Source organism: Triturus cristatus, chromosome 11 (assembly GCF_964204655.1).
Source record: "Triturus cristatus chromosome 11, aTriCri1.1, whole genome shotgun sequence".
Classification (NCBI taxonomy): Eukaryota; Metazoa; Chordata; class Amphibia; order Caudata; family Salamandridae; genus Triturus; species Triturus cristatus.
The window spans coordinates 5,357,450-5,381,642 of record NC_140594.1 but is presented as its reverse complement, the minus strand read 5'-3'; the positions used below and the strand labels follow the sequence as shown (position 1 = coordinate 5,381,642).

The window sequence follows — 24,193 nt, the reverse complement described above, 5'->3', positions numbered from 1 at the left end:
CAGAGGACCTCGAAGGCCAGAACACAAGCTGATTATAACAAATACAGGTACACACAGGGGACCTAGGCCAGAACACAAGCTGATTATACAAATACAGGTACACACAGGGGACCTCGAAGGCCAGAACACAAGCGGATTCTAGTCAGAGCAGTGCGGAGTACAGAAAAAGGGAACCAATGTCCTCGTCCTCTATTTCTTCTCCCGGACACACCAGTTCAAAACTTAAAATAAAACTATTTAATCCGGGTACCTGTTTGGAATTTTTGAAATATCGATCCTCTCCTTCTGGGACACGTAGGGAACCACCACCACTTTCTTTAAATCCGGCAATCCTGAAAAATGTAAAAAGCATGATAAACAAGCATTGGCATAGTATGATTCACTCACCAAACAGAGGAGCAGAAAAGGAGTGAACACTGATGCAAGCGCGGACGCTTCCAGGTACGACTGAGTGTCGCGAGTCCGTGAGCATCTATGAGACAGTGATGTGGCCAGGGAGGCAATGTCACAACTGGGAAGGAGACATCCTGATCTGAACCAGTCCATGCATCCAGCTACCACTGGAAGAGCCTTCGGAGGATCAGCCAATCATAGGTCTGAGTGAGATCCCGGGAGGTCAGAGAGCGCAGCAGCCATTGCAGCCCCTGTGGCTGCTGCCACCTGTAGCACTGGGAGATGTTCCTCATTTGCTAGACTACGAACCCTCTGGGACATATGTCAACCCTGTGCCGTCCTATGGATTATCAGCAGCTCGTACATCATATATCGTGGCCAAGCTTCACAACACTGATTGTCCCGGGCATGACACTGTCCCATCATTCACATCCTGTGGGCATTCTTACTATGAGGTTAACTGTCTCTGCCACAACAGTAGCTGAAAACTGGTTAAACATTCGGACTGTCCCTGACATAAAAGTGACACAAATCATTGACATAATGTGGCTGCACTTGGCATCATTCTGGCTGCACTTGGCATCATTCTGGCTGCACTTGGCATCATTCTGGCTGCACTTGGCATCATTCTGGCTGCACTTGGCACCTGGCATCAAGGTGATGAAGAGACTCCCCGCCATGCGATGGACAGGCCTAGTGTTTGCGGATATTAAATGGCCATGTGTGGCAGCAGAACATGATGAAAATAATAAGCAGTTTGAGGGAAATAAGCTTAATTATTCAAGAAAATGTCAAGTTTTCAAAAATGGACAAGTTGGATTTGTGTGTCAAAACTGTAGGTTTTCAATATTTAAAAGTAATCCTTGAGCAATAATTCATGCCACATTTGTGAGGAATATTGCGCATGTCGGTTTCTTGGTACCAGAGGGCACTGACTGCTGTGCAGGCATTTGATCATCGATTCTATACTAGGCTAGCATTTCAAATATTTCAGTAGTGTCCCAAACTAATCTATGGTTTTCTAGCCAATTTATGAGGAATTTGTACAGCAAGAGCTAGAAGGACCAGGCACACGGTTTGAGTGTTACGAAGACATCATGAGATCTGACGAGACATCCTTGAGGTACCGCATGAGACAATCATGAGACTGGAGAGGCCTCGAGAACCTGTGAGAGCTAGAAGGAAGGACCAGGCACACAGTTGTGCGTTTTGAAGGATGCGGTACTGGCAAAGGTGTTGCGCATGTTCAGCATTTCACGAGAACTCACAGTGGATACTTGAAGAATCCTTAGCAGGCGTGCATGAGACACTGCACAAGGAGCAGGGCGCCGTCTGCTGGCTGTCCTGCAGGGGTGCATGAGATACTGCACAAGGAGCAGGGTGCCGTCTGCTGGCTGTCCTGCAGGGGTGCATGAGATACTGCACAAGGAGCAGGGTGCCGTCTGCTGGCTGTCCTGCAGGGGTGCATGAGATGCTGCACAAGAAGCAGGGTGCCGTCTGCTTGCTGTCCTGCAGGGGTGCTTGAGATGCTGTACAAGGAGCAGGGTGCCGTCTGCTGGCTGTCCTGCAGGAGTGCATGAAATACTGCACAAGGAGCAGGGTGCCGTCTGCTGGCTGTCCTGCAGGGGTGCATGAGATGCTGCACAAGAAGCAGGGTGCCGTCTGCTTGCTGTCCTGCAGGGGTGCTTGAGATGCTGCACAAGGAGCAGGGTGCCGTCTGCTGGCTGTCCTGCAGGAGTGCATGAAATACTGCACAAGGAGCAGGGTGCCGTCTGCTGGCTGTCCTGCAGGGGTGCATGAGACACTGCACAAGGAGCAGGGTGCCGTCTGCTGGCTGGCCTGCAGGGGTGCATGAGACACTGCACAAGGAGCAGGGTGTCGTCTGCTGGCTGTCCTGAAGGGGTGCATAAGACACTGCACAAGGAGCAGGGTGCCGTCTGCTGGCTGTCCTGCAGGGGTGCATGAGACACTGCACAAGGAGCAGGGTGCCGTCTGCTGGCTGGCCTGCAGGGGTGCATGAGACACTGCACAAGGAGCAGGGTGTCGTCTGCTGGCTTTCCTGCAGGGGTGCATGAGACACTGCACAAGGAGCAGAGTGCCGTCTGCTGGCTGTCCTGAAGGGGTGCATAAGACACTGCACAAGGAGCAGGGTGCCGTCTGCTGGCTGAGATACTGCACAAGGAGAAGGGCATAGTCAGCTGGCTTGCCTGCAGGGGTGCATGAGATACTGCACAAGGAGATGGATGCCGTCCGCTTGCCGGCCTGTAGAAGTGCACGAGATAGCGCACAAGAAGAAGGGCGCTGTACGCTAGCTGGCCTGCAGGAGTGCATGCACCAGCGCACAAGGAGAAGGGCGCAATCTCCTAGCGGCCTGCACAGGAGAATTTTAAAAAACAGTTTTACTCACAAAGCTTGCAGCAGCTTCGACAATGGGCCACTCCTCCTTCAGAGAAAACCTGTCCATCCTGAACAATTTTTCAAATTTTCACCGCAGTTTATAGGAGACTCTGAGGACCAGAAAACACCACCAACTTCACTGGGACTGAAGCTCAGAAGGTGAGGGATTGTAAGAAGGACTCTAAGGTTTAGAGTTGGGCCCCCCACCAACACTGAGCCTGCACAGTAGGAGTGAGACGTTACCCCATTATTAGGCCCCGCACAATCTTAGGTTGGGGCCACCCTCATCATCAGACCTGCATGGTCAGAGAGGGGCCCTTTCATATGACAGGACCGGCATGGATACCATGAAGGGCTCTCATATTTAGGTCTGCATGGTCAGAGAGGGCCCCTCTAATAAGACTGGACCTGAATGGATAGGGTACAGGGCTCTCATCATTAGACCTGAATGGTCAGAGAAGGACCCTTTCATATGACTGGACCTGCATGGATAGCGTGTCGGGCTCCCATCATTAGACCTGCATGGCCAATCAGGGGCCCTCTCATATGACTGGACCTGCATGGATAGAGTGAGGGTCTCTCATCATTAGACCTGCATGGTCAGAGAGGGGCCCTTTCATATGACTAGACCTGCATGGCTAGAGTGCAGGGCTCTCGACATTAGGCCTGCATTGTCAGAGACGGGCCCTTTCATTTGACTGGATAAGCATGGATGGAGTGCCGGGCTCATATCACTAAACCTGTATGGCCTGAGAGGTGCCCTTTCATATGACTGGACCTGCATGGGTAGAGTGCGGGGGATCTAATAATTAGGCCTGCATTGTCAGAGAGGGGCCCTTTCATATGACTGGATAAGCACGGATGGAGTGCGGGGATCTCATCATTAGGCCTGCATGGACAGAGAGGTGCCCTGTCATATGATTGGACCAGCATGTATAGGGTGTAGGGCTCATCATTAAACCTGCATGGGGAGAGAGGAGCCCTCTCATATGACAGGACCTGCATGGCTAGTGTGAGGGAGTCTCATCATTAGACCTGCATGGCCAGAGGGGGGCCCTTTCATATGAATGGACCTGCCTGGATAGGGTGCGGGGCTCTTATCATTAGACCTGCATGGTCAGATAGGGGCCCTCTCATATGACTGGACCTGCATGGATAGTTTGTGGGGATCTTATCATTAGACCTGCATGGTCAGAGAGGGGCCCCTTTCATATGACTGGACCTGCATGGATAGAGTAAAGGGCTCTCATCATTGGACATGCATGGTCAGACAGGGCCCTCTCATATTACTGGACCTGCATGGATAGGATATGGGGCTCTCATCAATAGGCCTGCATGGGCAGAGAGGGGCCCTCTAATATGACTGAGGCTGCATGGGTAGGGTGCAGGGCTCTCATCATTAGACCTGCATGGTCAGACAGGGCCCTTCTCATATGACTGGACCTGCATGGATAGGGTGCAGGGCTCTCATTGTTAGACCTGCATGGTCAGAGAGGGGCCCTTTCACATGACAGGACCTGCATGCATAGTGTGTTGGGCTCTCATCATAGGGCCTGCATGGATAGAGAGTAGGACTCTCATCATTTGATCTGCATGGTCAAACAGGGCCCTTCTCATATGACTGGATCTGCATGGATAGGGTGCGGGGCTCTTACCATTAGACCTGCATGGTCAGAGAGGGGCCCTTTCATATGACTGGGCCTGCATGGAAAGGGTGCGGGGCTCTTACCATTAGACCTGCATGGTCAGACAGGGCCCTCTCATATTACTTGACCTGCATGGATAGGATGTGGGGATCTCATCAATAGGCCTGCATGGTCAGAGAGGGGCCCTTTCATATGACTAACTGCATGAATAGGGAGCGGGGCTCTAATCATTACACCTGCATGGTGAGACAGGAGCCCTCTCATATGACTGTAACTGCATGGATAGGGTGCGGGGCTGTCATCATTTGACCTGCATGGTCAGAGAAGGGTCCTCTCATATGACTGGACCTGCATGGATAGAGTGCAGGGCTCCTATCAATAGGCCTGCCTGGTCAGAGTGTGATACCCTCCCACACCTTGAAGTCCACGCGGTGACAGTGTCGGCCTCCTCTCATCATTGGCCTGCAAGGTCAGACAGGGGTCCTTTCATATGACAGGACCTGCATGGAAAGCATGCCGGGCTCTCATCATTAGACCTGCATGGCCAGAGATATGACTGGACTTGCATGGATAGGGTGCGGGGTTCTTATCATTTGACCTGCGTGGTGAGACAGGAGCCCTCTCATATGATTGGACCTGCATGGATAGGGTGCAGGGCTCTCATCATTGGGCCTGCAAGGTCAGTGAGATGAGATGCATAAATAAGGCCCAGGATGAGGCCCATTATTGTTTTTTTGTTTTTTTCTTCCATAATTAGTTTATTAACAATAACCCAGAATGCATATAGCTAGAGCAAAATACCATGTCAACAAAGAAGGAAAATCAAAGAATAAATGAGAAAATAAACATTACACTTGCTGGCCAAGTTATCATAAAATTAATGAGGCACCAGATGAGACATTCATGAGGCCAAGGAGGAGACACAATCATGAGGCCACGGAGGAGACACATTCATGAGACCAGACAAGACATTCATGAGGCCCTGCATGAGACACATTCATGAGGCCACGGAGGAGACCCATTCATGAGATCAGACAAGACATTCATGAGGCACTGCATGAGACACATTCATGAGGCCACGGAGGAGACCCATTCATGAGATCAGACAAGACATTCATGAGGCACTGCATGAGACACATTCATGAGGCCACGGAGGAGACCCATTCATGAGATCAGACAAGACATTCATGAGGCACTGCATGAGACACATTCATGAGATACTGCATCAGACATTCATGAGAAAGGACGAGACATTCATAAGGCACTGCATGAGACACATTCAAGAGGCACTGCATGAGACACATTCATGAGATACTGCATGAGACACATTCATGAGAGACGATGAGACAGACATTCATGAGGGACTGCATGAGACATTCATGAGATACTGCACGAGGCACTGCATAAGACACATGAGACCATGGAAGAGATCCATTCATGAGATCGGACAAGACATTCATGAGGCACTGTATGAGACGCATTCATGAGATACATTCATGAAACACTGCATGAGACATTCATGAGAAAGGAGGAGACATTTATGAGAAAGGATGAGACATTCATGAGGCACTGCATGAGATACTGCATGAGACATGAGACACATTCATGAGAAAGGATGAGACATTCAAGAGGCACTGCATGAGACACATTCATGAGAAAGGATGAGACATTCATGAGACACTGCATGAGACACATTCATGAAACACTGCATGAGACATTCATGAGAAAGGATGAGACATTCATGAGGCACTGCATGAGACACACTGATGAGGCACCGCCTGAGACACATTCATGAGACACAGTTATGACCCCATGAAGGAGACACATTCATGAGGCCACGGAGGAGACGCATTTATGAAGCCACGGAGGAGACGCATTTATGAAGCAACGGAGGAGACGCATTCATGGAGCAGACACATTCATGAAGCCACAGAGGAGACACATTCATGAAGCCACATATTCATGAGATCGGATGAGACATTCATAAGGCACTGCATGAGACACATTCATGAGACACTTTCATGTGACACATTCATGAGGCCACAGAGAAGACAAATTCATGGGACGCTGCATGAGACACGTTCATGAAGCCACATAGGAGACACGTTCATGAGGCCAAGGAGGAGACACGTCCATGAGGCTCCACATGAGACACATCCATGAGGCTCCACATGACACATCCATGAGGCTCCACATGACACATCCATGAGGCTCCACATGACACATCCATGAGGCTCCACATGACACATCCATGAGGCTCCACATGAGACACATCCATGAGGCTCCACATGAGACACATCCATGAGGCTCCACATGAGACACATCCATGAGGCTCCACATGAGACACATCCATGAGGCTCCACATGACACATCCATGAGGCTCCACATGACACATCCATGAGGCTCCACATGAGACACATCCATGAGGCTCCACATGAGACACATGCACGAGGCTCCACAGGAGACACATCCATCAGGCCCCACATGAGACACATCCATGAGGCTCCAGATGACACACATCCATGAGGCTCCACATGAGACACGTCCATGAGGCTCCACATGAGACACATCTATAAGGCTCCACAGGAGACACATCTATGAGGCTCCACATGACACATCCATGAGGCTCCACATGACACATCCATGAGGCTCCACATGAGACACATGCACGAGGCTCCACATGAGACACATGCACGAGGCCCCACATGAGTCACATGCACGAGGCCCCACATGAGACACATGCACGAGGCCCCACATGAGACACATGCACGAGGCCCCACATGCACGAGGCCCCACATGAGACACATGCACGAGGCCCCACATGAGACACACGCACGAGGCCCCACATGAGACACACGCACGAGGCCCCACATGAGACACACGCACGAGGCCCCACATGAGACACATGCACGAGGCCCCACATGAGTCACACGCACGAGGCCCCACATGAGTCACACGCACGAGGCCCCACATGACACATGCACGAGGCCCAGGATAAAAGACACACATTAGGCCCACCTTTGACCACACTTTGCAGCTTCTCCAGGTGAGGGTGCTCCTTCCCATTGTAGATGACAGAATCTACTGAGAAGATGAGCTTGGGCTGGATTTGGGAAAATCGGTCCAACACACCCTGTGGAAAAGGGAAATAAAATGACAGTCACATACAGATCACATTCGAATGAAATACAAAAATACTGGGAAATAGACAAAGAGAGCTACGGGGAGTGTGGGGGAGGGAATAACACACCCCCCCTCGAAAAAAGACAGACGTGTGCATAGCAGTGAAATATGCAAACATAACAAATGTAGTATCAATTCACAAACACTTGCTTGTATCCTGGGGAAATGTCCTATGTAAACGCACAAACACTGCCAGGGGAATCACTGCCAGGTCCTGGGAAGCACCTAGATGTCGCCTAGGTGCAAGGCGCCATACTGAAGCAGACCATTCCCTGCCCATACATGAGAAGCGTCATTAATTAGGGGGCTAAGTCGTCTTCTACGATGCCCCCTGTGCCACGGGATGCAGGCTCTCTCATCTGGGTATTCACTGAGGACATATGACCCAGCTTCCAGTAAACAACATCAGCACATTCGGTTCTTAATCTTGTGTGAGCAAGGTGTCCAAACCAGTTAGGCCGCTAATTAAAACCTGCTGCCATCTGCCTGCACATAAGGATGCGAGCCCAGTATTGGGACGGGAATGCCTCTTGCATGGTATTCACTCATGATTTCCTGAATGTGCGACTGCTTGTGCACCTGGCATCTTGAAGGCAATCCTAAGGTCACGCTAATGTAGTGTGTGTGCAGAGATCTAGCCTGCCCATGACCATGTGGGACCACAACCTGTCCTGTGACTTGGAGGGGGCATCAAGCATGTCCTCTTAGCGAACGAATACTGCTGTCTCTCTTCTGGGTGTAACAGGTGCAGTGGTGGTGGCTGCGTACAGAGCTTTGTGATTGACAATGAGACCTGTCCTTTTTAGGTGTCGCCTAGGCAGCACTTACGCTGTCTCTTCGAGACGTGATGTATTCCGGTAAGGACTTAAAGCTCCGTCAATTTTCCACCCGTCTTTTCAATTGGCTCCTGTTGCTGTCCTTTGTAAATGGTGGGTTTTGCTACGTGAATAGGCTTAGTAGTCTCTCCTTAAGACTTCCTTTTCTCCTGTTGCAACCTCCCATGAGGACTGCCCCCGTTACATGTGTTGTTACACGGTATGTTTCAATTACAGTCTGTGAGCACTATTTTCTTAAATGACTTTCTCCTGCCTGTAAGGCCCTCTCTCCCGAAACCACTTGTTTTTTCAACCAGGGCGGCACATACCACGCGGTGCATGCTTCGCCGCTGCTACACTTTACCACATAGCATGGCAGCCGCTTGGAGAGGCCACACGCCTTTCTTTTTTTCTGCACAGCATCTCTTTAATGTGTAGTGCGCTTTATTATGAACCTACCGATCGTGCTGCGCCGCTTCATGGCCGCCACGCTTTATCACACAGCATGGTAGAAATAGACATGTTTCTCCAGGGCACCCAATCCGTCTCCAATGCATGTGCCAATGCTGCGGTCTTTGACGGTTATCCATACAACCTTCAATGGAACCACAGAGCACAGCGATCGTGTTTATAGTGCATGGTGAGTATCTTTGTCGGTCTTACCTGGAAAGTAAAGTCATTTTATTTACTGTCCTTGCCTTCCCCCGTACCTAGCGTTGAGCTTCTTTTGGTAGGACTTACACATGTTTGGGCATCTTTCCATGGTTAATCCTGCTTGTCTCTGGGTTCATGCCTGCCAACAGTGCCTACCTTCCGTCAGTGCGCGGGCTCCAGCAACAGGAATGGAAAGGTACTCACGAAGTGGAATCCTGCCATCCGGGCCCTAGCCTGTTCATCTGTACTAGTAAGCCAGCATTTAGGCCTGAGGCCAGCCTGAAGACACCGGCGTCTCCCTTGAATGGGATTAGAGCTGGCCAACACCCCTTTGAGGTCGCTGCTCAATTTCTCTTTTTATTTAAATTACTGCTTCACAATCAAACAGCATTCACACTTTAATCTCTGTGTGCCCTCTCTCCCCCCCCTCAACCACAACACTGCTTGTTATTAGTGGCTTTCCGCTTTGCTGATGTCATAGGTCACCACATCAGCTCACTGTTGCCATTGGCTCCCGGGGGAAATGTATCTACCAGACAACTGGTGTTGTGCCACTTTGGGGGCACCGCAAGAAGCATACTCCCAGCAACTCACAACACGCCTGAAAGTACGGTCTGTCAGCGTAACTTTCTTTTTTGCTGTTTTGGTATACCGCTTCTGTATTACGCACCACTGGCTGCGTATTACTCGCCTGATGAATGGTACCTAAAGCTGTGCCGCACCGCTGGTCTGCGGAGCTCTACTATACCATGGTGGCTGTGGTAGGATACCTCAGTGTGCATCAAACGCCACCCCCCTACACACCCTTTTGACAACGCACCTCACATGGGGAGCACAGCATATTAGTGTCCAAAGCTATGCCACAGCGGGTCTGCTGGCACTGTCATTGCCCTTCAATAAACATGGGCAAAGCCAATACCTCTAACTCTCACAAACCTATTTCCCATTTTGTGGTTCTCCAGCCCTGAGAGGTTATATGAATGGCAATAGTGCTGTGCAAATATCATTCCACTGCGTACAACAAAACAGAATTAAAAACATTGTCATTTTCAACGCCAAGGGATCTAAGTTTCACAAATACGAGACGATTGCATTGCAAAAGTTTGCTATCTTAGTCAGTGAAACACTTGCCTACTTCTCAAGGTGACGTTCTGCTGCTCTGTGAGCACGTAGAGCCTTTTGCTGGCACTGTGTGTGTACGGCGAGTTTGTGTAGTGTGATTGTGGCACAAATGCCGTAGCAGGACTCTGTGAGCATAAGTATATAAGTCAGGTGGTTACATCTGGGATATCCCCAGACAGTGAAAGTGTACTGCCTGCATTCCAGTGCCTGGAGGGTGGAGCTCTAGGCACAGAAACGAGGGGGATGGAGGCAGGGCTACCTTTGGAAATTTCTTGAAGATTTTGTTAGCAAGCAGCTGCCGATTAGATCTTGGCAGAGAAAAGGAGTGAAGAGCACAACTACAGTGTGAAGGTGAAAGCGTTTCTGGGTCAGGCCTGCCCTTTTGTCCATCACAGACTGCTGCTTCGGACAGTCCGCTGCAGAAGCCTCACACTTCATTGTGCCCATTTGGAGCTTGAGTTCGAAGACAGGCCCTGTGCTGCCTGCAGTGAGAAGCAGCACTTTATTCTGCCGGAAGGGCAGCCGAAGAAGTTCCCTTGGAAGAGAGCCGCCACAAACTGGTTTGAGGTTTTAGACAGTGGGGCCCCATCCCCACTTCCAAAATGTGTACAAAAGTGTGGCCCAAACCAACCCACTGTGTTCTAGTTCCAAGCACTAAGGCTGGCGTGTCTCGGACACTTAGATTACTGTAAGAGCGTGAAGCAGTGTATGGAAATCATGCCATCTGTATGAACTACAGACTGCGGAGTGTTGTGTTATTAGCATTAGCGTGGGCGAGGACAGGTACATGTTATATTGTATTGTAATTGCATTCATATAATGCTTACTACCGCTTATGAGATGATAAAGCACTTTACATCTGGAAGTACACTCCTCCACAGCCCTACGTTACGGTTTTTGTCAGTGGTTATTGTCAATCAATTGGCTTTATTTCGATAAAATAAATATCTTAAAAAGCAGTACATAGACTTATAATCAATAAAACAGTAAAAGGAGGCAATACAGAGAAAAATAACCATACATTTCATACTACAATTGTCCCCAATAAATTAAATAAAAGCAGTTTAAAAATACAGATTAAACAAGATGCAAAAGCCTAGTTGATCTGATACGCCAAGCCCATCCTAGGAACTTTGCTAAGCCACAAGCAAAGAGGGGCCGTGGGTCGTTTTTCAATATACGTAGGGCCTCCTTGTAATGTCTTGTTCCAAGTTCTCTACAGAGTGGCTGTAACCATCTGCTACGGGGGACTACATAGCCTGGGCATTCAAACAACAAATGGGGGACTGTCTCTGTCCTATTCTCACAGAATGGGCAGGAAGAAATTGTTTGTACCGGGGCCTTCCACCTAGAAGTCAATTCCCCAACGGGAAGTAGACCTATCCTGAATTGGAAGTATAGAACCCTGTCCCTGCGGTTTGTAATAACATCCAAATATGGTTCGCAAAAGGACACTTCCTTTACCAAAAGGAATTCCAAGGTGGTCCTGCACAAGTTGGCATTACTACTTCTACCGTCGGCTACCCAACTCGAATATATCTTCTTCAGGACAGACTTTGAGGGGGCAGTTCTATTGTTCCAAGCGTCGCCAAGGCCAAGATTGGCGAGAAGACGCTTGACTTCCCTCAACCAACAGATCTTGGACCAGCCTGGCAGCCCCAACACATCGGTTAAGCCATCCGCGAAGCTAGACATTTCTGGGACTCTCCAGATTCGCGCCCATAAGAGGAGAGGACGGAGCCTAGCCTGGTCACTAATTGACCGAGTGCCCATATCTAGGAGCAATGGAAGGGTTGGGGTACTATAGGGGAGCCCCGTTAGATCTTTATGGAATTTACTTTCTGAGCGGGATAGCTGGTCCACATTATGTACCCCCCAGAGTTCGGCCCCATAAAGTGCTGCACTAGCACCCCTTGCCCTGTAAATGTCTAGTATAGGCGCAATGGGTTTGAGGGTTGAGGCACGTTGTTCCTTAAGAAGGGCACCCACCACCCTCTTATGGGTCAGCAACATCTTTTAATGGTGGCATTTCCAACTCAGAGTCACAGAGACGAATACCGAGGTAACCCTCTCGAGGGAAACAGAATCTAGGGTCGGTGGTTTAGCTATCTTTTTCGGTGGATTAAGGACCAAGTACTTGGTTTTCCCTGTATTTATAACTAACCCCCTTGCGTCACAAAAGGATTTAAAGCTAGTTAGCAGACTCTGCAGGCCTACCGGGGTTTTAGAGATCAGGAGTGAATCATCTGCAAATAGGAGGGTAGGTATTCTTCTACCAGCTAGGGATGGTGCAGCAGGTGCTCCACCACTCCATTGACATACAGTGAAAACAGAGTGGGGGCTAAGACACATCCCTGGCGTACCCCTCTATTTACAGGTATATGTGTTGTTTTTTGCCCCTGATTACCCCACCTGATTTGTGCAAAATTATCAGCATGCAGTTTTATCAGTAAGCTTAGTAGATAAGGTGGGATACCCTGTTCATCGAGCACTCTCCAGAGTTGGCTGCGTGGGACCAGGTCAAAGGCAGTCCGCAGGTCTATAAAGGCGAGGTACAGACTGCCTTTGCCCAGTAAAACCACTTTCCAATACAGCATCATAAGCCGGAAAGATTACTCTATCGTCCCCATACCCGATCTAAAGCCGGCCTGAAAGTCAGAAAGAATGCCCTTTTCCTCGACCCACTGCAATACCCTGCCCAAAACCACTTTTCCCGCCACCTTCTGCGAAGAGTCTAAAAGGCTTATGGGGCGGTAATTGGCTGGGTCGTTGCGGCTCCCTTTTTTAAAGATTGGTACGACCTCAGCACCCTTCCATGAGACCGGGAAAGTTGCCCCATCAAAACTAGCATTCAGTAGGGCAGCGATAAGTTTTCCCCACTCCTCCGGATTAATACGTAACAAATCCCCTGGTATGCCATCCGGGCCTGCTGCTTTATTGGGGACAAGACATTTAATCGCCCCTGCCACTTTCTTAGCTGTGAACAGTAGCTCATCATTAAACTCACAGGATACTAAGGGATGCCGTTCTGGCAAACTTCCCCCCTTACCCGGGACCATTGTGTAGAGCTGGGAGAAATGGTCAAACCACACACCCTCCGGTATGCTACATGTTATCATTGTGTCCACGGGTTTATCCCTAGCTCTTAATAGGTCCCAGAAACCCTTCGAGTCCTTCCTTAGGCTTGCGGCCTTCAGGTCATACCAAAACTGGTTCTCCCATTCTGCCTTTGCCTTAAATATAACCCTCCTTTGATTGCCCCTTGCGACACTAATCAGGGCTCCATTCTTGGATTTCACTGCCTTTATTAATTCCCTTTTGGCATCATGACAGGCAGGTGAAAACCACCCAGCATTGCCCTTCGTGCCGCCTCTTTTAAAATTCCTTTTTCCCGCATTATGGACTAAGAACAGTTCGCCTAATGCGTTCGTGGTTTGGGCAAACAATGTGGGTACCTCCTGCGCACTGATAGAGGGGGAATCTAAATGAGGTACGATATTAGACTTTATAGATTTTACCTCCAGGATCTTTCCCTCATTACCAACAATATTCTTCCATTTCAGGCGCCTACCACAATTAGAGGGGCACACTTCATGTGTTGTTCTCCACACGTGTGGGATTGGGGATAGGGAAGATCCCATCCACAGAGGGGACAGAGACAGAGGGTTGTGGTCACGGTCAATGGACGGCAGGACCACCATATCCACCAGGTGAGCCCATAAACGATAGTTCAGCAGGATATAGTCAATCCGTGAGGAATGCCCTACTCTGTTCAACGTGTGGGCCCCCATTTGGTCTGAGTTAGACCTGCCATTAGTTGCTCTAAGGCCATGCTCCAAGCAGAGGGCATTAAGGTTGATGGCTCTTTGGGTCCATCTTCTAATTGGCGTGATTTGCAACGGTGGGATACCTCTCCTTACATCATCATCTCTGGTGCCTAGCACATGGTCCATAGCAAGGGGTTCAAATGTACAGTTGAAGTCCCCAGCTAGCATGACGAAGGAATCAGCGCTACTGTTTCTGAGTTCGTCGTCAATGCCAGTTGAGGGCAAAGTAGACGAGCCACCCCGTGTGCCTCTGACATAAATATTAAAGATTTCAAGCACTCTCCCTCCACCTGGCCCTCTCACTGTTAGCCTCTGGAGGTCAGGTGACTTAGTAGCCATACATTTAATGGGGTACCGCAGGGAGATGCTTACCCAGATTAGCAACCCTCCCGAAGGGCGCCCCTTCCCTCCACTTGGTCGTGTGGCAGGGACAAAATAGGTGGTATAACCCATCTTGTGTTGTGGTTCCAAACACCAGGTTTCCTGGAACAAGCAAATCCCAAACGATTCTATAAATACATTCCAATCTGGTATGCTTATGTTCCGTGCAAGGCCCGCTATATTCCAGCTAACTACCTTCAGGGACACACTGCCGGCCCCTCCCCACCCCATTACTAAATCCCTTACAAGAGGGGCATTAGCAGAGGCAGTAGCCACCTCAATGATAGGCAACGCCACGGCTTCCATGAATAAAATGTCCCCCTCAAACGACTCCCTGCTTGGCAGAGTCGGCTCGAGTGCTTCGGGGCAAGCCACCGATGAGTGCCCCCTAGAGATGGTTGGTGGAAAAGGGGTGCTAATAGGTGACCTCACCAACTCCTCTCCAAATGTTAGACTATCAATTGATGTCTCCCCAGAAGCCTCATGATGCATCTCCCGTGTTGGGCAGATTGCATGTCAATAGCCTGGCCAGAAGCGACCACGCGGCTGGCATGGGGTATTACCGAATAGGCTAAATTGGGAGGGGCTTCCACGAGTCTGTCTGCCATCCCAGTCCTCCCGCACAGGGATTCCGGCTGGCCTCACTGGCAAATTTGGGGGATTAAAGTAACTAAGGTCGCGGATGCCAATTGGTCCCCCGCTGGCTGTTGGGCTTTGCTCCCTCACGGGTCCGCTGCATACGTAGCTGCAGCCCTTGGGTCCTCAAAGTGCCAATCCAGCCAACTCTCCTTGCGTGGATGATCCGTCCCTCCCAGGGCCTGTTTTCTTTGAGCCAAAATAGGGTCTTGTTATACAGTTCAGCAAATGTCTCGCGCTTGCCCGGGCTAAGCACAGGCGCCCAAGTCAGCACAGCTACAAAGGGCTGGCAGGCAGGGGGGAGCTTAACATTGTGGGCCCTCCCACCCTTAAGACCCTCACCTGTCTGCTGTACGTGAGCCTTTGCAGGCTTAGCTAGTTTAGGTGTTAAAGTCTCGGGTGTACTGGAGGCCACTGGAGTGGCGGCTGAGATGATAGGATTTGGTTTACCAGGGATGCCAGAAGCTGTGGGACGTGCCGTCTTTTTATCGGAGATGTTATTAACGGCCTTGGGGGGCTTTAATTTCTCAGAGGCTTAATTACTGACGGCCCAGGTTTCCTCGCTATCCTTGCAGCCATATCAGTAGGGTGCGAATCGCAAACAATCCCCTCGGATACAGCTGGTATAGTTCCTGCTGTAGTCGCTGTGCCTTGTTGGACTGTAGGGGTCTCCCTGGTGTCAGTTCCCCCCCCTGGCCCATCCTCCCTAATTCTTAACTGCAATTTAATAAATGATTTTAGGGGAAAAAAATTGTCTAGGGTTGCCTGCTCCATTTTATCCACCCGCTCTGATAGCCCCCTGATTTTGTCTAACACCGGGAGGAGTAAGGATTTCATCATTTTCTCCATATTTGCGATTAGGAGAGAATCAGGGGGTAGAGGGGCTACAAGGCCACCAGACTGTTCTTTACAGCCACTAGCCACTGGCCCTCCAGATATACCCTCTCCCTGCTCTCCCTGCAGCGGGCAGGAATCCCGCCCCACTACCTTATGTGGGCCTCCAATCCTGACGCCAACCCACCTGGAGTCTACCTTTCCGTGGGGTGGGCAATCTTTTCCTTTTAGTGGGGACTGGATGTATTTCCGCCTGCGCCACAAGGGCCGATGGGGAGGGCAATATTGGGTGAATAGAAGGATTAACCAAGGGCAACAAGGAATTGGCTGCCTCACTAGGCGTTAAATCTGGGGCCACATTGTTTTCAGCATGGAGTGCCGTGGCCGTCAAAATTTCCAACCGGTCTATACTAGCTCTTAGGGCGGCTACCCGGGGGTGGTCCAGGGCAGGGGGTCAGGGACAGGTGGGTCCAAGGTTTGCTCTGGGGAGGGCACCAAGGCTATTGAGCCCAGCGATGACCGTCTATAGCCAGAGGGACCTTGTGATAGCCGCCGCTCAGCCATGGCGATTTCTTTGTCAATAATATTGGCCACGCGGGTAATAAACTTATCCATGGTGCCAACCATACCCCCCCCGTCCCCCTCCCCTCCCCCCCCCGCCCCTCCTCAGGCTTTTGCCTGAGCGGGTTGACATCGCTAGGACAAAACCAGCCCAGGTGTAAAAACAAAACCCCAAGCAATGACCTAAGACAGCTGAGAACAAGTAATAATAGGAGCTACCGGATAACAACAAACATAATTTCAGGGGGGTGGCCCAGCCCAGCCTCCTCCGGCCACAGACGACCCGCCCTCTGCCCGGGCTCAGCGCCCGCGACGCGGAGGGGGCAGGCGATCTTTATGCGCCTCCGGGCACTCTCAAGGAGGAAGTGGGTGGAAGCAGAAAGTCACAGGGCAGCTGGGAGCTGTAGTCTCCCCCCACGGCGGCCGCGTAGCTCAACAAACGCAGGCAGCGGAGGAGAACAGACAGCGTGTGGACCCCAGCAACAATGGTGGAAATGTCAGCTCTGCGAGGTAAGCGTTTTGAGTCTGTTGCCTGTCACTGCCTCAGTAATACCTCTGGTTTTCCCACCATGGGCCGTTTTTGGGAGGCATTTTCAGCACACGTTCAGTAGTTATTTAAGACTGGGCCCCCGCTGCCAAATTACTAACTCTTTTAGTAAAGCCCAAGGTAAGCCCCCACTCAGCCGCTCTCACCGCCTTTCGCCTGGTCCGTCCGTTTTCCGACTCCACTGCCGGTTTTAATGCCTTCTCCGTTTCACAAGCTCATGCAGCGTTTTCCCCCAATCAGCCCAGTTGCCGCCGCTGTTTACACCAAACCAGCCAAACCACCGGCCTTACGGCTTAGTGTGTAACTGTTGCCAGCTTTCAGCTCCTTGCTGCCTTTTCCTCACATCCGCACTCCCGTCCAACAGCCCAACTCCCACCGCCGGCTCTCCCAGCTTCCACAGGTGTGTTCAGCAGTTGATCGTGCCCTGGCGGGGGAAACCTTCACAGGACGTTCCTGCTTAATTGCTTTGCCGCTTTCAGTGCCTTGATTTACTTGAACAATACCTTCCAAAAGCGTAATTCTTTAGCTTCGTGTTCACGCGGTTTATATATGTTATCCTCCCGTTTCCACCGTTCGCCACTAAGTCAGGTGGTCGGTCGGTTGGGCGGGCTGAGACTCTAGCGATTACCTCGTAGTTCCCAGGGCTACCGTGGTCCTCCGTTACTCTTCCATTACCGCTGCCGTTGGCCAGTAACCGGTGGTGAGGACGCAAGCGGGGTGACGAGCGGCGAGCAACAGGCTGAAGGAGTGGGCTCTGCCCGTTCAAGCTCAAGCCACTCGTACCGTCTGTGTGAGCTCCACAACTTACAACACCACGCAACGTTCCTTCTCCAGTGGTTATTGTTGGTTATTGGGATTCGCCTGGTACTCTCAAGGAAACCCTTCCATGCATTTCCTCCATTGTTTGCGTCATTAACAGGAGTCGCAGGTGATCTTCCGCGGAGAGGTGTTATGTGAATTCATGCGAATGGTAGGCCGTATTAATAGACGAGCTGTGTGAGATTGGATATTGTTAGACTGCAGGGCTAGGACTATGAAAGCAGAGGTTGTGATCTGTGGGATAAGGAGTGGGCCATTTGCTGATATACAATATTGAATTTAGATAAATATACTTGTGTCTCATAGTAGGCTGTGTCAGAGATGGAGGCACGTAGGGAATGGAAAGCAAGGAGAGGTTCATTCGAAAGATAAAAAGGCCGACCAATAGGATGTTTTAAGTCCAAATCAATTTTCATGGAAACAGAGCAGTATTTCTTTAGACTGCACGCAAACTTAGGATGTAAAACTGTCGAACAAAACATTATTTACATGAGAAACTGATATCGGGTACATTTGATAAGCGCTAGAATCAGGGGACTGTCTATCTCCTGACTGGCTACCACTGGGCCAGCTGACAGAACTGCCGCTCAGTACAAGGGATGGAAGCTTAGAGTATTGGCTGCATATTGTTCATGTTGTTCATAAAGTCTTTATTTCGATTATAAAACCATAAAAGACATTGCATCTATTAAAATTTAGCAGTTAAAAAAGAATTCTTTAGTTAAAATGATTGAGTCATAGCAAAGTAGCATTGATGTAGCAGACGCAATGATACAATTAAAATAAGTATTAAACCATGATTCATCTTAGTCTTATATTATAAAACAATTGTTGTAAAAAGATGCAGGATATAAAATAGGGTAAACCATAGGACATCTACCCCTTTATACAAAAAAATATATCAGAATCAGACTACCCCACAGACAATTTTAAGGAAGTCAGGTAAGTGTGCCTTAAGTTTGTTAGCCCGAATCACCCATACCCAACTCAAGAATTTTGCAATAGCAATAACAATGGATTCCTAGGTACTTGTCTGTAGAATTCTCAAGAACTCAATGGCGGCTCTTGTGCCAAGATTAGCACAGATAAGTTTGAGCCATTTTCTCCATGGTGATCGATAGGCCGGGCAAACAAATAGTATATGGGGGATGGATTCTGACTGGACCAAACACGAGGGACACAATTCTATTGTGGGCTTGTGCCATCTACTGGTAAACGCTCTAATTGGCAGGGAACCTGCCCTGAACTGGTGATAGAGCTTCCTGTCCATTGGTTTTAAAATGAGATCCCAATAGGGTTCAAACCCAAGCTCGTGCTTTATCAATAAAAAGTCCCTGGACAGAGCAGGTCCTTTGATGGAAGAAAAGCGCTTTATCTTCACCAGATCCATATAGACAACCTTAAGCTCTTTTTTTGAGGGGAAGGGGGTCGATTCGGAATTCTCCCACAAATTACCCATCCCCATTTCTATTAAGGATTCTTTTATATACTGGAGCCATCTGATCTTACTTAGGGTCCCCGCCCCCCTGAAATCCAGAAGGGCTTTAGCATATAATAAGACCTCGGGGTGGCCCATAGCCTTCTCCAGAGGGATATAGGCCTAAATCGAACTAGATCCTCAATATGACGACATCCCAGATCCAAAAATAAGGGTACCAATGGAGTAGATTGTGGCAGACCCGTTAACGCCCTCATGAATTTATTTTGAGCAGTAACCATGGGTCTGATGTCCTTGTGGCCCCACAGCTCTGCGCCATATAAAATAGAGCTTACAACTTTAGTGTTATAAATTTTGATGGCAGGGGCTATAGGTTTGGTATGTGAAAGCCGGTGTTCTTTTAGAAGGGCCCCAGCCAACTGCGCGTGCTTCAGGGCAAGCATATCGATCTGTGGCTTCCAGTTCAACTTCCTGTTTAACGTTATCCCCAGGTAGGTGAACACTTCAGTCTGCTCTAAAGCAACACCATTCATATGAACTTTGCCCGTAGTAGCTTTAAATTTGTGGAGAACCATGAATTTTGTCTTGTCCACATTGACCACCAACTCATGATCACAGCAGAACTCCTCAAAACGGGACAGAGCCACCTGTAGCCCGGATTGAGTCTTAGATAAAATCAAGGTAGCGGCCGCGAACATGAGTAGGGTGAATTTCAAGCCCCCTAGACTTGGCGCATCAGTGGGACATGTAGAATAGTATTGCACTACCCGGTCAATAAATAAAGAAAACAGGGTAGGAGCGAGAACGCAACCTTGTGTACCCCGTCGAACCTGAGCGTGATTGGAATCATGCAGGTTAACTTGCATAGCTAGCAGTTCCAGTGGCATCCCCACTTCTAAGAAGGCTCTCCACATTTTGTTTCGGGGAACCAAGTCGAAGGCGGACTTTAGATCAATGACGGCCGCATATAATGTGCCCCCACCTACGATAACAACCCTCCAATAAATCACCACAAACCTGAGCACCTGGTCGATTGTGCTGGTATGGGGGCGGAAACCTGCCTGCAGAGGGGATAGTATCTTAGAATCCTCTATCCACGATTGGATTCGACTTAGAACTAACCTGGCAACTATTTTCTGAACAGAATCTATGAGGCTAATAGGCCTATAGTTGCCAGGCAGTGCTCGATCTCCCTTTTTATATATCGGGATAATGAGTGCATCGGCCCACGTGCCAGGGATACTCGCGCCGCTAGCAATGGAGTTGGCAAGTAAGGTCATATAAACCACCCAGTTGTCCTTATCGTGGGTAAATAAGTCTGCTGGCACACAATCGGGGCCCGGGGCCCTACCTCTTGGAATAAGGGAGAGTACTGTCTCAACCTCGGTGTTGCTAAATGATAGGGTAGGAATCGGGGGGGGGGGGTATTTTAAATACATCCAGATTATTATCAGTAGTAGAGAACTGGGCTGCATATTGAAAGGTTTAGGATGTGCTCAAACAAAGCATTAACCTCATGATCGTGGCGCCGTGGGAGACCATGCAGGATAATTAAAGCAAACATTGAACAGGAGATTCTTCAGATGCTTTGGGCGAGGTCTTCTGATGTTCGTCACTACAGTCCGGATCACAGAGAAGTGGGGTACATTTTCGGTGCCACTAGTAGTGGGTGGATCACAATAGGGGTGGGAGAGCTTTCAGGCAGTGGAAGTGTATATAGTCTCGTCATGGAGCACGGTCGCGCTGTGCCCATGACGAGACTATCTCGTCATGAACCCCACCCACTAATGAAACGGCCGGCACAGGAGGGGGAAAGGGCGTGGCACAGAAGGGGTTAAGCATCCCTGCCCGCAGAGAACAGCTGCTCCCGCAAGTTGCCTGAATCCAGTAGAAGAGACATGAATGGTGCAGTCGGTTTTCTCTGCTGATATTCTTTCACCCTCTTGTAGAATTGCACGAGCTTCCAGTTTTGCCTCTTCGGGAAGCGCGTCGATGCAAGTGTACATATCCGGCCACATTTAGTGCTCACAACGGCCTAAGATTGCCAGGGAGTTTGCTGCTCTAACCGTCGTGGCTGGCATGAAGAAAAATCTCTTCCCGATATTCTCAAACCTACAAGCATCCCTGTCTGAAGGAGTGGACATTGGGGTGGACGGGTTCTTAGTGTGACGCTGTGAAGCTTGGGATACCACAGAGTATGGTTTCGGCTGCCCATCAGACAAGTTGGTGAGCCAATGGCTGCTTGGCACTTTTGGTCCAATCTTGGAATGAATGCTAAAACCATAGCTGGGTTCTTCATGGCTTTCAGACCTTCTTGCCAAATAAAATCAATAATAGGGATAGCCCTCACAGACTTTTTGGCGGGTTCTACAAAATCATTGAGGAAACAAGTCGCTTGTTTGGTGAGAGGTGGAAGCTCAAACCGTTTGACCGCCCTCTCCATTAAAGTATGGAAGCCGCCAATGTCCTCTGCCAGGGTCTACTGATGCAGCTGTTGGTGGGGATGGAGTGGGGATGAGATAGTTGTCCCACTCATTGGGAACTGATGTATTGTCTCTTATTTCAGCCTCTTCCCTGTCTTCGTCCATATAAAGAGCATTGTCAGCTGGGGGAACAGCCAAGGTACGCACTAATGTTGGTAGATGAGTGACAGGTGCATCAAGTAATCGTGATGGCTGCGGGAGCAGTGTAGGGGTTTACGAAAATGGCACAAGCTTGAATGTTTGTGGCAAAGGAGTTGCAGGTGCAGATGGTGGAAACCTACAGTAATAGTGTTGGAGCAGACTTTGCAAATTGCTCACTAGAGACATAGGCATTTGAATGGAAGGTTCTTGTCGGCCTTCCATTGAATACTCGTCTTGGTATTGCTCTGAGCGTTCTCTCGCAGAGTGATAGTGCTCCCCATGCTACTGCGTGTCATCATCCTCGAAGTCCTGGCAATTGACATGCAGATGGGATGGGCTACAAGCCACCCCAAAGGGACCCTCATCATCAGGTTGTCATCCTGATCTAAGAGGTGTGCAGGTGGGTAAGGCAACACCTTACTTGGAGAGGTGTGGGCTGGGAGAATTGAATCTGCAGAAGATTTATCCCCAGCAGGAATTAAAGACAATGGAGGAAATGCCTTTTTTTATAGTCTTCGCAGTTGACATCATTGCCTGGCCCGTAGTCAATGGCTTCATTTTCAGTGGTGTTATCGTGTACGGCATCGTCAATGAGTCCATCGTCGACGGTATCAGCGTGGACAAACCCATAATCGACGAGACCATCGTCAATGGTATTACTGTCAATTGCGGCGTCCATGTCGAATGGGATTGCACAGGCGAGTACTGTGCCATCGACAGAAACTTTGTTATCAACTGTAACTTGAAGAGGGGCGTCGTTGGAGGAATCTTCTTGTAGTTATGACCGTCACCGATGACAGTGATGAAGAGGAGACTATCATGGGAGATGATGCTGTGGTCAACATCGAAGTTGATGGCATCGTCGTTACTGTAGACACTGTATCATCGACGAGAATACAAATGTGGAGCTTGAACCGATCTTGAAGGATTTCATCATCAACGGTAAAGACTGAGAAACAGGTACGGGATGCGCTTCTTTCAGGACAGGAGAAGTAGTTTTGGAATGAACATTTTCGGAGGCAGACTTTCCCTTTTTTTGGGAAGAAGGAAGGTCCTTGTGCCTCTTTGCATGCCCAGAAGCGGTGTTGTGAGAAGTTGGCCTGGTATTGAATATGCTACTTACCAGTATGCATCTGTTCTTGGCATGTAGGGCTGCTGACATTCATATCTGTGCATAGATCGCCGCCTAGTGTTGGGTCCGGATGTTTGCACGTTGTTGTCCTGGAAGAGTCTTCGAAGTATCTTGAGATAGGTGACTCCTCCCCTGGACCACAGTGCGCATGGGCATCCTCTCCATCCTCAGATTGTTTTTCGCCATTGTGGCAGTGATGGAGTAGATACAGAAAGTGATGACCATGCTTACAGTAATTCTGAGAGCTGCAGCTGCTACAGGCGCCGGGGAGGAGGGTGGGCGATATGAATGTCAGCAGCCCTACATGCCAAGAACAGATGCATACTGGTAAGTAGCATATTCAGTTCGAGGCATGTGGGCTGCTGAATTCATATCTGTGCATAGAATATATAGCAGTACCCTCTATTAGCGGCGGCTACCAGTGCCAGCTGCAGCGGTCTGAAAAAGAGTTTTGAGAACAGCCTGTCCTACAGCTGCCTGCTGTTTTGATTGCACATCTACACAATAGTGTTTGGTAAATGTATGTGTAGTGGACCAGGTGGCTGCTCTACATATATTATGCAAAGGAATGTTTCCCAGGAAAGCCATGGAGGCCCCTAACTTACGTGTTGAGTGGGCCCGTGGGGGGATCGTTAATGTGCGTTTAGCTTTTTGATAGCAAATTTGAATACATTTAACGATCCATCTGGCTATACCTGCTTTGGAGATGGCGTTACCTTTGTGGTGTGGGGCAAAGGCAACGAAAAGTTGTTTTGTTTTCCTAAAGACTTTAGTCCTGTCTATATAGTACATGAGGGCTCTCTTTACATCCAGTGTATGGAGTGCTCTTTCTGCGACAGTTTGTGGATTTTGAAAGAAAACAGGCAGTTCAATGGTTTGATTCATGTGGAACTGCGATATCACCTTGGGCATGAATTTGGGGTTGGTACGTAGTACGACCCTGTTGGCGTGAACCTGTATGAATGGCTCTTGAACGGTTAGTGTCTGGAGTTCACTAACTCTCCTCAACGAAGTGATCGCTACTAGGAAAGCTACTTTCCAGGTGAGGAATTGAATCTCGCATGAGTGTAGAGGTTCGAAGGGTGGACCCATCAGGCGTGTGAGGACCAAGTTGAGGTTCCACATTGGAGCTGGTGGGTGGCTTGGAGGAATTACTCGCTTGAGTCCTTCCAAGAATGCTTTGA

General features: G+C 49.5%; 1 protein-coding gene across 1 annotated transcript in view; it reads right to left on the bottom strand.

Moving 5' to 3' along the window:
* Positions 1-24,193, bottom strand: part of AACS (acetoacetyl-CoA synthetase) — a 223,106-nt gene that overhangs the window by 102,993 nt on the left and 95,920 nt on the right. Inside the window, exons 6-7 of the mRNA XM_085635188.1 lie at positions 7,455-7,569; positions 251-332 (exon numbers count right to left, since the gene is read on the bottom strand). Of these exons, the coding sequence (XP_085491314.1) occupies positions 251-332; positions 7,455-7,569 (197 nt within the window). The remainder of the gene's footprint in view (positions 1-250; positions 333-7,454; positions 7,570-24,193) is intronic.